The following is an 11850-nucleotide window of genomic DNA, read 5'->3' as shown; positions in this document are numbered from 1 at the left end:
AGCAGACCATAGATACTTTTAGTAGTACTTCCCAAGTTTAGTTCCGTCAACGCCCGCTGTATTTCCGATTGCAAAGTGCGGTAAAATTAAAATAAATATTTCAATATGCGAAGATAAAAAGGGAACAATTATTTATAATTGATTAAAGAGGTATTATAACTAACATTATAGTCGTGATTTGTCTAGTTCACTTTAATCATTTTTTAAAAATTAAATAGCAAGATTATAGTGTTCATTACATTTAAATACCTATTTGCTCATTATAAGCCACATTATCTATGACAAAAACAATATAAAAAACTACTTACAAATGTTAAACAACTTGCATTGCCTAAAATATATTATTAACAGATCTTTGTAAATTAACATATGCGCAGTTATTTAAATATTCTTAAACCTTTTGGTATTTTAAATACATAAAAACAAACAATTGTACACTCAACTTTTAGTTCAAAATTTCTAAGAAATGTTTAAAAGCGCGTTATTCTTTTAATCACTTGCCTATAAAGTACCATTACCCGGTTAAAACTCACCAAATTACTTACAGGTTAATTGTATATACATATTAAATATACCTCTTTCATTAGACATTATTGTAAAAAAATTAACTTGGTCACGTTTGTCTATTTACCCCTCTATTAAAAATTTGAAACTCACGTAAAATAAGAATCAAGTTCTAATACTCCAAGCCAAATGAAGATTACGTTTTGGAAAAATACATCATGCTTTTGTTTAAGTTTTTCTTACCTTTAAAAACGTCTTAGGTCTCGGGGAATTCCTGCGTATGTTTTCAGATGTTTTTCAGATGAGATGGAAGGTACTGAAGTTTTATTACCGATTACCTACATACATTAAATAAAACATTTAACCGTCTTGAAAAAAGATTAATCTAATCGTAAGTACTTGAAGTTAAAAAGCAAGTCAATTTAAAAAGACCATATGTATGGTAATTCATAGTTTTATTTCATTTTTAAATACTAAATAAAACAAAAAGACAGGGATCTAAAACCATGTTTAAAATAAATAATTAATATACATTTACAATATTACACTTTAGTATCACTAACAAAACATGCTAAAACTTAAAGACCAGATTTTCAGCATTTTATGAGCTTTGTCATTCTTGACCTAGATCAGCAAAGAGCAATTCATAATTTTATTGTTATTTGTCAATGTTAATTTTTAACATTGCAACCAGCCTTTACAAAACAGTCTATTTTCATGGAAGATAAACAAGCATATTGAAGCACGATTAAATGCGTTGAATATTTGTTGAATGAAATTCGATGTGTATTTTGGAATTTGCTTCATTCAAATTTGCTTCCTATTAAAGTCTATGCCTGTTATGTAGATAACTCCCTAAACCTGTGGCTTCAACACCTAAAACAAATTTTAATAATAAAAAAAACATGTTATTAGCACTTTTAAAGTAGTAAAATTAATTTTCACTTGCTTTTTGTCCAGTTTAGTACTTTATATCCAGCATACTGAAATGCTGTATTATTTTTACCTGACGTTCTCAGTTCTCATACTTTTGTTTTGTAGTCATTATGTGAAACACAAGATGTTCAATTGCATGATCAAAATTTGTTACTTTAAATTGTAATTTTCACAACCATTTAACAGTTTATCCAATATTCAATTTCAATTGTACACCAATCCTCATTAAATAAATAATAGAAAATTTTTCAAATAATGGTAAGATTGCAAGTATTGTTCGTTCCACTGATACCTATAGCTTTTTAAGATGTTTTTAAAGACAAAAAAAATTACCAATACAATTTTTTTTAATATGGACAATGAGTCTGTACAAACGTCTGTCCCTACATAGAAAAATTGTAATTTTTTTGTGTTTAAAACACTATTTGTATCCTATATGTATACTTGAGTATATCCTAAAAATTTGCAATTTAATTTCAATGATTGGATTTTATTTTTTTATTAATTTTTTGAGGTTTTAGTGTTTTATTAAAAATATGACATAATTGAAGAACATAAAATAATCATTTCCGCGCGTTTAAAAATCTCTTTTAATTTACCTTCAGCAAGTTTTCTATGTTTTTGATGTTTCTGATTTTGAGGGGATGCAGAGAGATGACTTCTTATTTTACTAGCTGGGGGATATGGCGAATGAGATCCTACAGTACAAGATCTTCCTTTACAAGCTACTAATGTCTTTAGTAGATCATGCAAATATGACCGTTCTTCTGGCTTTAGCTGACTAACTCTATTTTGGAGCTCAAATGGATCTAAAAATATTCCATTTTAGTTTTTATATCAAAAAATTAATTGAAAGAAGTTAAAAATTATGTACCTATACGTAAATTGTAGAATGTAACTAATCCTGTAACGAATTCGCAGTACAAAAAATTATGCGTAGCGTTAATTGTTCTTACGCATGAATAAGTGTTATTATTAGCATTCATACAAAAGCAAAAAGGTCCGGAAGTCCATAACGGTTCCGTTCTCCAATGCTCGTTATCATGACTAAAGCAGTTCATTTTTTCAGCTAAACATTCTTTCTCCAATTTGGCCTTTTTACGTTGTTTTCTTTCCTTTTTCTTAAGCCTTTCTTCTTTCAATTTCCGTTTTGCTTCTTTTGCCAAATCCTTTTCAGCTTGCTTATGAGAAATATCACAATGACAAACTTCATTCATAATATTTGGTTCCTTGTCTTCAGTATCTAGTGTAGGAGGTTTTTTAAATTGGTTTGTCTAAAACAAAATTATTGGCTTTGATAGTGTACATATTTAAAATCCATAAAAAAAGGCAATTAAGTTAGTGTTAATGTGTAAACATTATTACATCAGGAGCAGAATTTTAAAAAGTTGTAGTGAACTTTGTTAAAATTAGGAAAAGCAAACACTTGAATTAGTAAGTAAGATTTACCCACCCTAGTAGTAGTAGTACTCGAATAAGATTCAGTTGGTTTCCTTGAAGTGGATGAAGGTTCATTTGCAACTAGTTCAGTTGAGAAAGATATTTCTATCGTGTTGGTTTCTCTGAGTAAATTTTCTGTTGTAATTGAATAGTTTTCAGTAGTGCGAGAAGTTGTCGACCGTAAATCGGTAATTGTACTACTAATATTAAAACCTTTATGCTTGTGATTTGAATATGGATTTTTTCGTTTGTGGTGGTAATGGTTGTGACGATGATGATTTAATGGTTTTGACGTATGTTCCGGCGAACTTGTAGAATAATAGTTTCTTTCGCCCAGTGTGTCCATGCTATTAATATTAAAAATATCTTCTGTGCTAGACTGATGATGCTCCATTGGAGTGCTACTAAAGGTTTCTGAGTGGGTATTATTTTCTGGGTTACTTTTTTCAGTAGTGTTGTAGCTAACCGTCATTTTTCTAATATTATATCTATTGTTTGGAGTTTCATCAACTGTCCAGTTTTTGTTCGGCTTGCGAGGATTCTTGGAGAAATCCGAATTCGATAGACCAAAATCGAATCGGTTTTCGTCTGAAGAGTCGTAATGTGGTTTTGCATGTTTCAATTGCTTCCGGAATTCCTTTAAACCTTCCAATTGCAGTCGCAGTTTGTGGATTTCTGCGTCTACACGATCTTTTGAAATTTTCCACGTCTTTTTGTCGCTGTAGAAGAGACTTGTGCAATTTATTAGGCCGTTTGGTAGAAGAGTACAACCAGGATTGTCCGTCAAGATTGAGTTAGATGTTTGTAACGCATTTTGTGCCAATGGCGATTGAGCTGCCTAATTTTTAACAAACATTTAATTAACAAAGAAAAAAGAAGATGATAACTATAATAACCTTTACCTGTTCGAGTCCGCTTATTTTATTTTTGATGTTTCTCATTTCAGAATTGACTTGTCTCAGTGTATCTCTTCTGTTTCTGTAATTGGCCTGTCTACGTCCATGTTTCCTCACGTTACGTGATAATAATACTGAAGAATCTCGTTTCTTAAGACGGGGATCTTTTTGAGTGGAATTTATCTGAAAGCTAACAACGTGCTTTTTTGTTGTTATTTTGTTATTTGTGTACGCTTACATGCAATCGCTTATAAACAACTCCTTCTTGAGTAAAACAGGCACATCTTTTATAGTTCTTGGAATTCGTTGTTTCTGGCATCGGAATTTGAAGTTTGCATTTGTGCTTACGCCATCGACCGTTTTCTAACTGACAGTACCATTTCTGTGCCTGCCTGCACGGTAGTTGTAATTTGTCCTGCTTACATTCAAATTCTAGCCGTTCAATTTTACTTGTCAAGACCGGAGATACTTGGGGTGTAAGACGATTATCTAGTTGTACCTCTGACTCTGAAAATTATTTAATATTGCAATTTGTATGTATGGAGCACGCAAACTTTAAACATTTACATAATGGGCCTCACTCCCTTTCTATGTTTGTAATATACAACCATTTAGGATATAAACTACATATTTGTAAATTATTTTAGATTTATTTTAATAATCTTTTCATAATATTTAGAATTTGTGAGCATGTTCTAGTGTTTAATTAATGATAAAAAAATAATACTATCGACACTTACCAGCACCGATACTGGGCAACGGTATTGTTTGATCACCAATTTCTTCTGATGTCTGTATCTTTAAATCCACATTAACCTCATCATGATTTCCTTCACTTGTGCTTTTAACATCGTCTTCATCAATTTCATCATCTTCTTCTTCATCTGCTTCTTCTTCTAAATCGTCTTCATCTTCATGTGACTCATATTGTTTTAAGAATGGTTTGAAAGTAGTTGTAGAAGATGTAGTATCATTTCTAATTAAATTAGCTGACGAAAAAAAAAAACTGAGTACAACTCGTATTCTTGTAATTCCAAAAAATTAAAATACATACTTTCTAGAAGATACTTTTGAGCTCTAGCTTTCGTTTCTGAAACTGGCTCACGACGACCCGAACTGAAAATAGATTTGTCTCGTAAGTATTCTTTCCAAGACATTTTAATTTTTTTAAATTTATCATTTTTTGAATGTATTTAAAAACTATAAGAATGTTTGTAAAAGACGGTCAAAGGCTCCGTTAAGAAGTGAAACATTCCTACCATCCTACAATACAAGTGTGTTCGTTATATGTGTAATATTGTGAATTAACTTTCAGCCGACAAGTTCCTGGAAATGGGAAGCACGTAGGTCAATATTATTGATTACTGTATCAAACTTCAGATTTCTTCACTGGAAGGACGCATAGATGTACTTACGAAAATTCGGTTTTTTGTTTTGAGATTCCAAAAATGGCGTAAATGGCTTGTGATATATCTGTTTGTCTGCATAATTAGGGTTTCGTACCTAATAATAGTTCTACAGACGAATGAAACTATACTGTTTACGATATGATAGGTACCTTTCAATTAGAAATGTGTCAGGCCACTTAAGTTTTTTCCTTTTAGAGTTGAGAAACAATGGCAAAACAGATCGTCCGTCCATATGATTTGGTGCTTCGACACCCGCCATATGTAAAAATGTCGGTGCCAAATCAATGTTTAGAACTATATCATCTACCACAGTCCCTGGCTCTACTCCAGGTCCCCTGACTAGAAATGGCACTCGGACATCAAACTCAAATGGAAAACTTTTACCCTAAAATTATTTTAATAAAGTTTATTTCCGTTATGAATAGCTCCAGTAAAAGTACACCACCTTTATTAAACCGAATTGTCCTAGATGATAACCATGATCTGAAGTGTATATGATGTACGTATTGTCTAATTCTCCAAGATGATCCAATTCATTAACAACTTTTTCTACAGCGGAATCGACACTTTGCAGTGTCTGAAGACGTTTTGTCATTAACAAGTCGGTGAATTCTTTATGGATAGGTTTCATTTTGTTTGTTATTTGTAATATCCATTGTTTATCGGGATTTGGTGCATAATCGTATGATGGGGTACTTTAAAAAGTAAAAGAAAGAATAGAAAGTTGTAGAGTATTTTCATTTTTAATAACACTAATACTACAGAGAACAGATAATCTTTAAGGAATTAATTGATTTCCATTTTTCTTCTCGATAATTTAAATTTTGTAGAAACAAATTAGAACTGTTTAAGTAAATAAATTCATTAACAAATTGCAGATGCTCCACTCATTTGTTTTGAGCTTTTCTGAGGTCTTCCATTTCCAAATTATTACAAAAATTGAATATACTTACTGATGAGTCGTCACGTTAAAAAACAAATGGGAATACTGTGGAGCAGAATCTTCTGGACCATGCGGAGCTGGGAAAGACATTGTCAACATCACAGGTTTGTTGTTATTGTACTTCTTTGATTGTCTTAGAAAAGCGATCGAATCATTTGCTATTAGATCTGGATAGTAGTCCTTAACAAAACATATAATACATATTGATGACAACTTGGAATAAAAATTTATTCTACAATAATTATATATATAGGTATGCAGAATTGACCAAAAAGTACGCAATATGCTCATTGTGGTCAAAGTATAAATGTAAAGAAAAAAAAATTTCAAACAACACTTCTTTTCTATTTTAAAATATTATTAAATTAACAGCTAAATTTAATTAACTATACAAAGTGAATTACTACAAATAGCGAGGTAGACGCCATCCGTAGTGAAATTTTCAATTGTCGAATTAAATCCACGGCGCAGGTAGCAATATACCACAGTTGGATTTAGATATCATGAGGTTAATATTCGGAATAGAGACTTGAACTTTTGTAGTAAGATAGATAAAGCTTTGTTCTAAATTCTGTCGAAGGTCATCTTTTAATTTCTATTGAAAATATGTGTCCTATAAGACGCATCAACTTTAAACAATTGTAAAAGGTAGAGTGAGGAGTAGAGACTGTTTAAGACGCGTTGATAAGATCTAAATCGCGACTAGCATCAGACAGTGTTCATTTTTGAAGGTATTTTTAACAAATTTTTACAATTAGTATGTTTCATTATTATCTATTCAGAAAGCTTCAGCTGGTATATGTAATATGTAAATTATGAGGAAAACTGTTTTTTAGATACTGTCACGTTTACATATTTAGTTTACTATATATATTTTTGGTTTTTTTCTTTTTCATTCGCAAAGGGTTTCTTAGATTTTTACCATATATAAAAGTTCAATTGCGAACTTTTTGGGTAATTTGAACCGAAAGAAAAAAAACTTTCAAATATCGCCGCGATTTCTTGTAGGATATTATTATTTGGTATTTTGAATAACTTTTTTAATATTTTAACAATGCTCCTATTTAAATAATACCTTACTTTTTCTATTTCTGAATATTCTGTACAATAAATTAAATTTTGCTGTTACAGACGATCTTATATTAAAACAAGGAGCACGCTTTAGATGAAAAATTTATGGTTTTAAAGTTACATTGCACATACTTTTTTTAATATCAAACAAACATTAATGAAATAAAAAAATCAAACACTAATGTACCTATATTTATACCTACACCTATGTAGTAATAAGAGAACATACATAAAATAATAAATGAGAAGAGTAGTTTGCGGCTTTCAGTAAATACTACAATTTTCTATTTCTAAATAACAATTCACTTCCGTGAAGATTCAGTTTGTCGATAGGTCTAGAGTAGCGATACCCAAGTTTTTTTTTTGCTACGAAACCCTTATTAACCAACCCTTCCTTTTTGACTAGAAGGGGTTCCTTCTAGTCAAAAAAGTAAATAGTTCTATGACTAAGACTCTTGACACCTTATTATGAACGTGCTGTACATATCAATTTGAAAATTTGAATCCAAAATCTTTATTGCACGTATTTAATGTGAATATATATATATAATAGCACTAAAATTGGGTTTAATATTCCCAAGTGTTTTTTTTTGCTACGGACTCATTAACCAACCCATTTTGTGGAACCCCTTCTAGACAAAAAAGTAAATTGAAAATAGTATCCGTTCTTAAAAATTTTGTGATATACAGAGGTGTATCTTAGATATTATTCTAAGTATAAAAGCAATCCAAATGCGTAAGCATGTGTGATTTTTAATTAATTACATTTAAATGCTTCGTTTTAAAGTTAGAGTTGTTACTTTGTTCTTTTGCCTTTATTAATATGAGTTTTTCAAAACATGTATATGTATATATAAGTGATATTAAATGTATAAAAGTTCGTTTGTTCATGAAATTACTACAAATGGCACGGTAGACGCCATCTGTAGTACGATGCTACATTTTGGGATTACCTATGCTCCAACAATATCCATTTAAATATATGGATATCTACTTGCTGAAACGAATCCCGGCGTAGCTAATCTCATCGTGATAGGCACGTTACCATAATCGAATAAAATAATTCGAAGTGGTCTGTATTCTGCCAAAACTGCCAGACGCGGATCGCGATTTCGATCTTTTTGGATCTCATCAGTGCGTCGCAGACAGCTTCGACAGAACACAGACCAACTTTTACCTGCTATCTTAACAGCGCGTTTTAAAAAATACCACGGCTACAATTGTAGCTTCGTACTACAGATGGCGTTTACCGCGCCATTTGTGGTATTTTCTAAAACACACTGTTAAGACAGCAGGTTTTTGGTCTGTGTTCTGTCGGAGCTGTTGGCGACGCGCTGGTGAGACCCAAAAATATCGAAATCGCAATCCACGTCTGGCAGTTTCGACAGAATAGAGACCACTTCGAATTATTTTATTAAATCAGCTCTTCAGGGAAGCAATGTTATTGTATGCTAATAATTAATTTAATTTGTGTATTACGATAATAGCAATATATATTAGTTACTTACCTTCTGATAATCAAATCCATGTTTTATTTTCTTTCCATTCATGTTAATGGAATAATTATAATATTTGGAATTCATAATTAAACCACCCCACTCTCGCCAGCCCGGTGGAATATACGAGCCGTTGTATTTATTTAAATATTTTCCAAAGTAACCTGCAACAATACAAAAGACGTGAAAACACTTTTCATCAGATACAAAACGTATGTCGTATGCTCACTTTCATTTTTCTCATGAACATCCACACTATTTTTATTAAATTATCATTTTTTTAAAACTTTTTAAGGTTTCATTTCACAAAAGTAAAACGGCGATTGCTTTAAAATCAATTGACAGGAAAAGTCAGACAAAAAAAAGAGGGATCATAAACTAAAATATGTTTGTGGATTATGTGGGTTATTGTTCTGTAAATGATTCAAGAAGATCTTTTATTATTGTTACGCAGCATCAGAGATGTACAAGATACCTTAGAAAAAGTATCTGGAATACAAGTTACAAGATACTTTTCAGTAACGCATTTGAGATATCAGATACGAGATACTTTTAGAAATTGTATTTAAAAAACTATTAGATACAAAACACATATAAAATAAAATACTTTCTGAAAATATATTTTTATTAATATTAACTTGAGGTTTATTTAGCTTATTACATTATTTATGTTTATTATGAACAGTGAACGCGTAAATGTAATTAAATATTATATTGATTGTGAGACTTGAGTAAAACCAGTTCTTCAAACATTTTATGATTCATCTTCCTTTGATGAGGTCTAATTATCATCCTCCAAATGAGATAAGCTGCTCCACAGGAGCATAACTTGGCAAACAGGTGTTATATTTTAAAAATAGTTTTTTGTTGTAGGATAAAAATTTAAATTATTCAGACTGACGTCTTTATTATTTAAGTATTACAGTGTTTCTAATTCAGCGGACTGCCAGAGGACCCTATGTCGTCGCCACTTGCAACAGAGGAATCAGAGTCTTCTAAAAACATGTAATAAGATTCGTCTTTTGTCTTTTTTTTACGTCTTCTTCATCGCTATTTAAAGACTGCAATTACTCTTTTTCAAATTGGTTAATTTTATGTGTTTTAGTCAGTTCCTTCACATGTTCTTTATCTCCTTTTGGTACCCATTTCATTTTAAAGAACGGATGTGACACTAAGGCTAATATTGCATCACTTGCTGCAGGCTCTAACTGTAGAAACTTTTTAACATATTTAGGCTTTCATCGATCTAGTAAAGTTCCGCAATATTTTAGTGTTTCCATTTTAAGTCATTTGATGATATAAAATGTAGTATTATGGTCTTGTGAGTTGTGATTACATTATTTTTATCCAAAGTCGTTAACAAAGTGAATATGATTATGTTTAAATACATCTTGTTAACAAAAAAAAATTATACGAATAAAATCAAGTACATTTAAAATAGCATAAAATTCTATTTGAAAAACGTTCTGATGCATTCTTTCGTCAAAGTGGTACTTCGTAAAATGAAAACATTAGAAATCATGGTTTCTATAAAATTTTTCTCTAACTTTTTGAATGTTTTTGAATATAAACACTAGAGTGATCCAAAAAACTTTTTTGTTTCTTTTATAAGTAGTGTTAACTAGTTGCAAATACGTATAAAAAGAACTCTAGTCCAAGCAGAACTCAGATTATTGATATTATTGGTGAATAATTGAACTTTTTATTTTTGTAAGGGGAAAAATCATTCATCATTTTTATCTTGAGAATAAAAATATTTACATGAACGGAATTAAGTACATTGAGAATAGCATAAAATTTTCTTTCGTCAAGGTAACACTGTTTATTAGCGTTCAAAATTGAGAAATATTTTTTTGATCCAGAAAAAATCGATTTTACAATAAAAACATTTACAAATCAAGATTTTTATTAAATTTTTCCTTTTTCCCAACCTGAATATTTTGCAAGGATTGTGAATCCATAATAATTAATTTGCAGCTATAATTTTATGTAATTTGCTTCTTCTTAATGAAATTATTTCCTAAATTTTTTTATTGAGGTCTTATTTATTATTTCGCGACTACCGTTCTGTATTTGGAATAAACGAGTTTTGTACCTTTTTAATGCGAAATGGTTTCCCTGGAAATCTTTATGCTCGAATGATTTTGTTCGTGATCAAGGTAAGTACCTAATAAAAGCTTCAAATTTCAGCTTTTTATTACATATAATAAAATGAGTACGTTATATACACCCAGTCTTCAATATTTCCAAGATCGCCTGACTTACGAATTCATTATATTAATCAAAGTTATTTTGAGTTTTACGATTGGCGTGCAAATATAAAGTTTTCATTTTAATTATCTTTTCATTAACGGTAATATTAACATGAAATGTAGTTTGTACCACTATACAATACTTTTATGATTATATTGTTGCTCTAAATGAAATATGCACCCACTACCGTATATTGTAATTAATAAAACTAGAAGTTATAATCAAGTGCGTGTTTGATTACCTGGTATAAAAATTTCCATATAATTTCTTTAAGGCGGTCGAGTAGTTTCATGGGGCATAACGAAAACGTAAGTGCTTCTACAAATTGCTACGTACAGACAACTCAACATACTACCACGTGTAGACCACCCAATAAACAAAGACACAAAGAAGACTTTTTAAATGTCACATTCTGGATCATTCTAGAATATACTACCCATAAATAGTTGCCGCGAGGTGAGAAAAAACACCGAGCGGCATGGCCTGGAGGTTTAGGCTAGTGTCCGACCGAAACTGATTTTTAAGACCGAAACCGAACCCGAAATCGAATTTCGGCAACGGTCTCAGTTTCGGTCGAAACCGAAACCGAAACTTCCTTATAAGGATCATGTTTTGAGAGAAAAATAAAGAAAACGTTATTATAATCACTCAGTTTTATTTTTTTATCTTTAAATCACATAGCTCTGCAATCTTTGACATTTTCATTTATTGATAATCAAATCAAAATCAACATAACAACCCCTCATTTAAGGAAATACTTTAATTGCGCCTTAAAAATACTTAAAATAGGTGAGATGTTTATTTGAGTAAGTATAGTAGACTAGACTCATTTTTCTTTTGAAGATTATTCATGCTTTTTTTTATATAATCATCATCATAAGGATAACTATTTACCATTCTAC

General features: G+C 30.7%; 1 protein-coding gene across 2 annotated transcripts in view; it reads right to left on the bottom strand.

Moving 5' to 3' along the window:
• Nucleotides 1-995: 995 nt before the first annotated feature.
• The window catches only part of LOC108736556 (extracellular sulfatase SULF-1 homolog), a 263736-nt gene continuing 252881 nt past the window's right edge, over nt 996-11850 (bottom strand). For both annotated transcript variants that reach the window (XM_018469015.1, XM_018469016.1), the window contains exons 4-15: nt 8708-8859; nt 6139-6308; nt 5631-5880; nt 5335-5570; nt 4831-4892; nt 4517-4765; nt 4015-4283; nt 3783-3959; nt 2894-3718; nt 2315-2714; nt 2040-2249; nt 996-1380 (exon numbers count right to left, since the gene is read on the bottom strand). In XM_018469015.1, the coding sequence (XP_018324517.1) occupies nt 1328-1380; nt 2040-2249; nt 2315-2714; nt 2894-3718; nt 3783-3959; nt 4015-4283; nt 4517-4765; nt 4831-4892; nt 5335-5570; nt 5631-5880; nt 6139-6308; nt 8708-8859 (3053 nt within the window). In that variant the 3' untranslated portion in view covers nt 996-1327. The remainder of the gene's footprint in view (nt 1381-2039; nt 2250-2314; nt 2715-2893; nt 3719-3782; nt 3960-4014; nt 4284-4516; nt 4766-4830; nt 4893-5334; nt 5571-5630; nt 5881-6138; nt 6309-8707; nt 8860-11850) is intronic.

The sequence above is a fragment of the Agrilus planipennis genome, unplaced genomic scaffold (genome assembly GCF_000699045.2).
Source record: "Agrilus planipennis isolate EAB-ADULT unplaced genomic scaffold, Apla_2.0 scaffold82, whole genome shotgun sequence".
Taxonomy (NCBI): domain Eukaryota; kingdom Metazoa; phylum Arthropoda; class Insecta; order Coleoptera; family Buprestidae; genus Agrilus; species Agrilus planipennis.
Note: the sequence above shows the minus strand (reverse complement) of the source record. Positions and strands in the feature narration are given on the sequence as shown.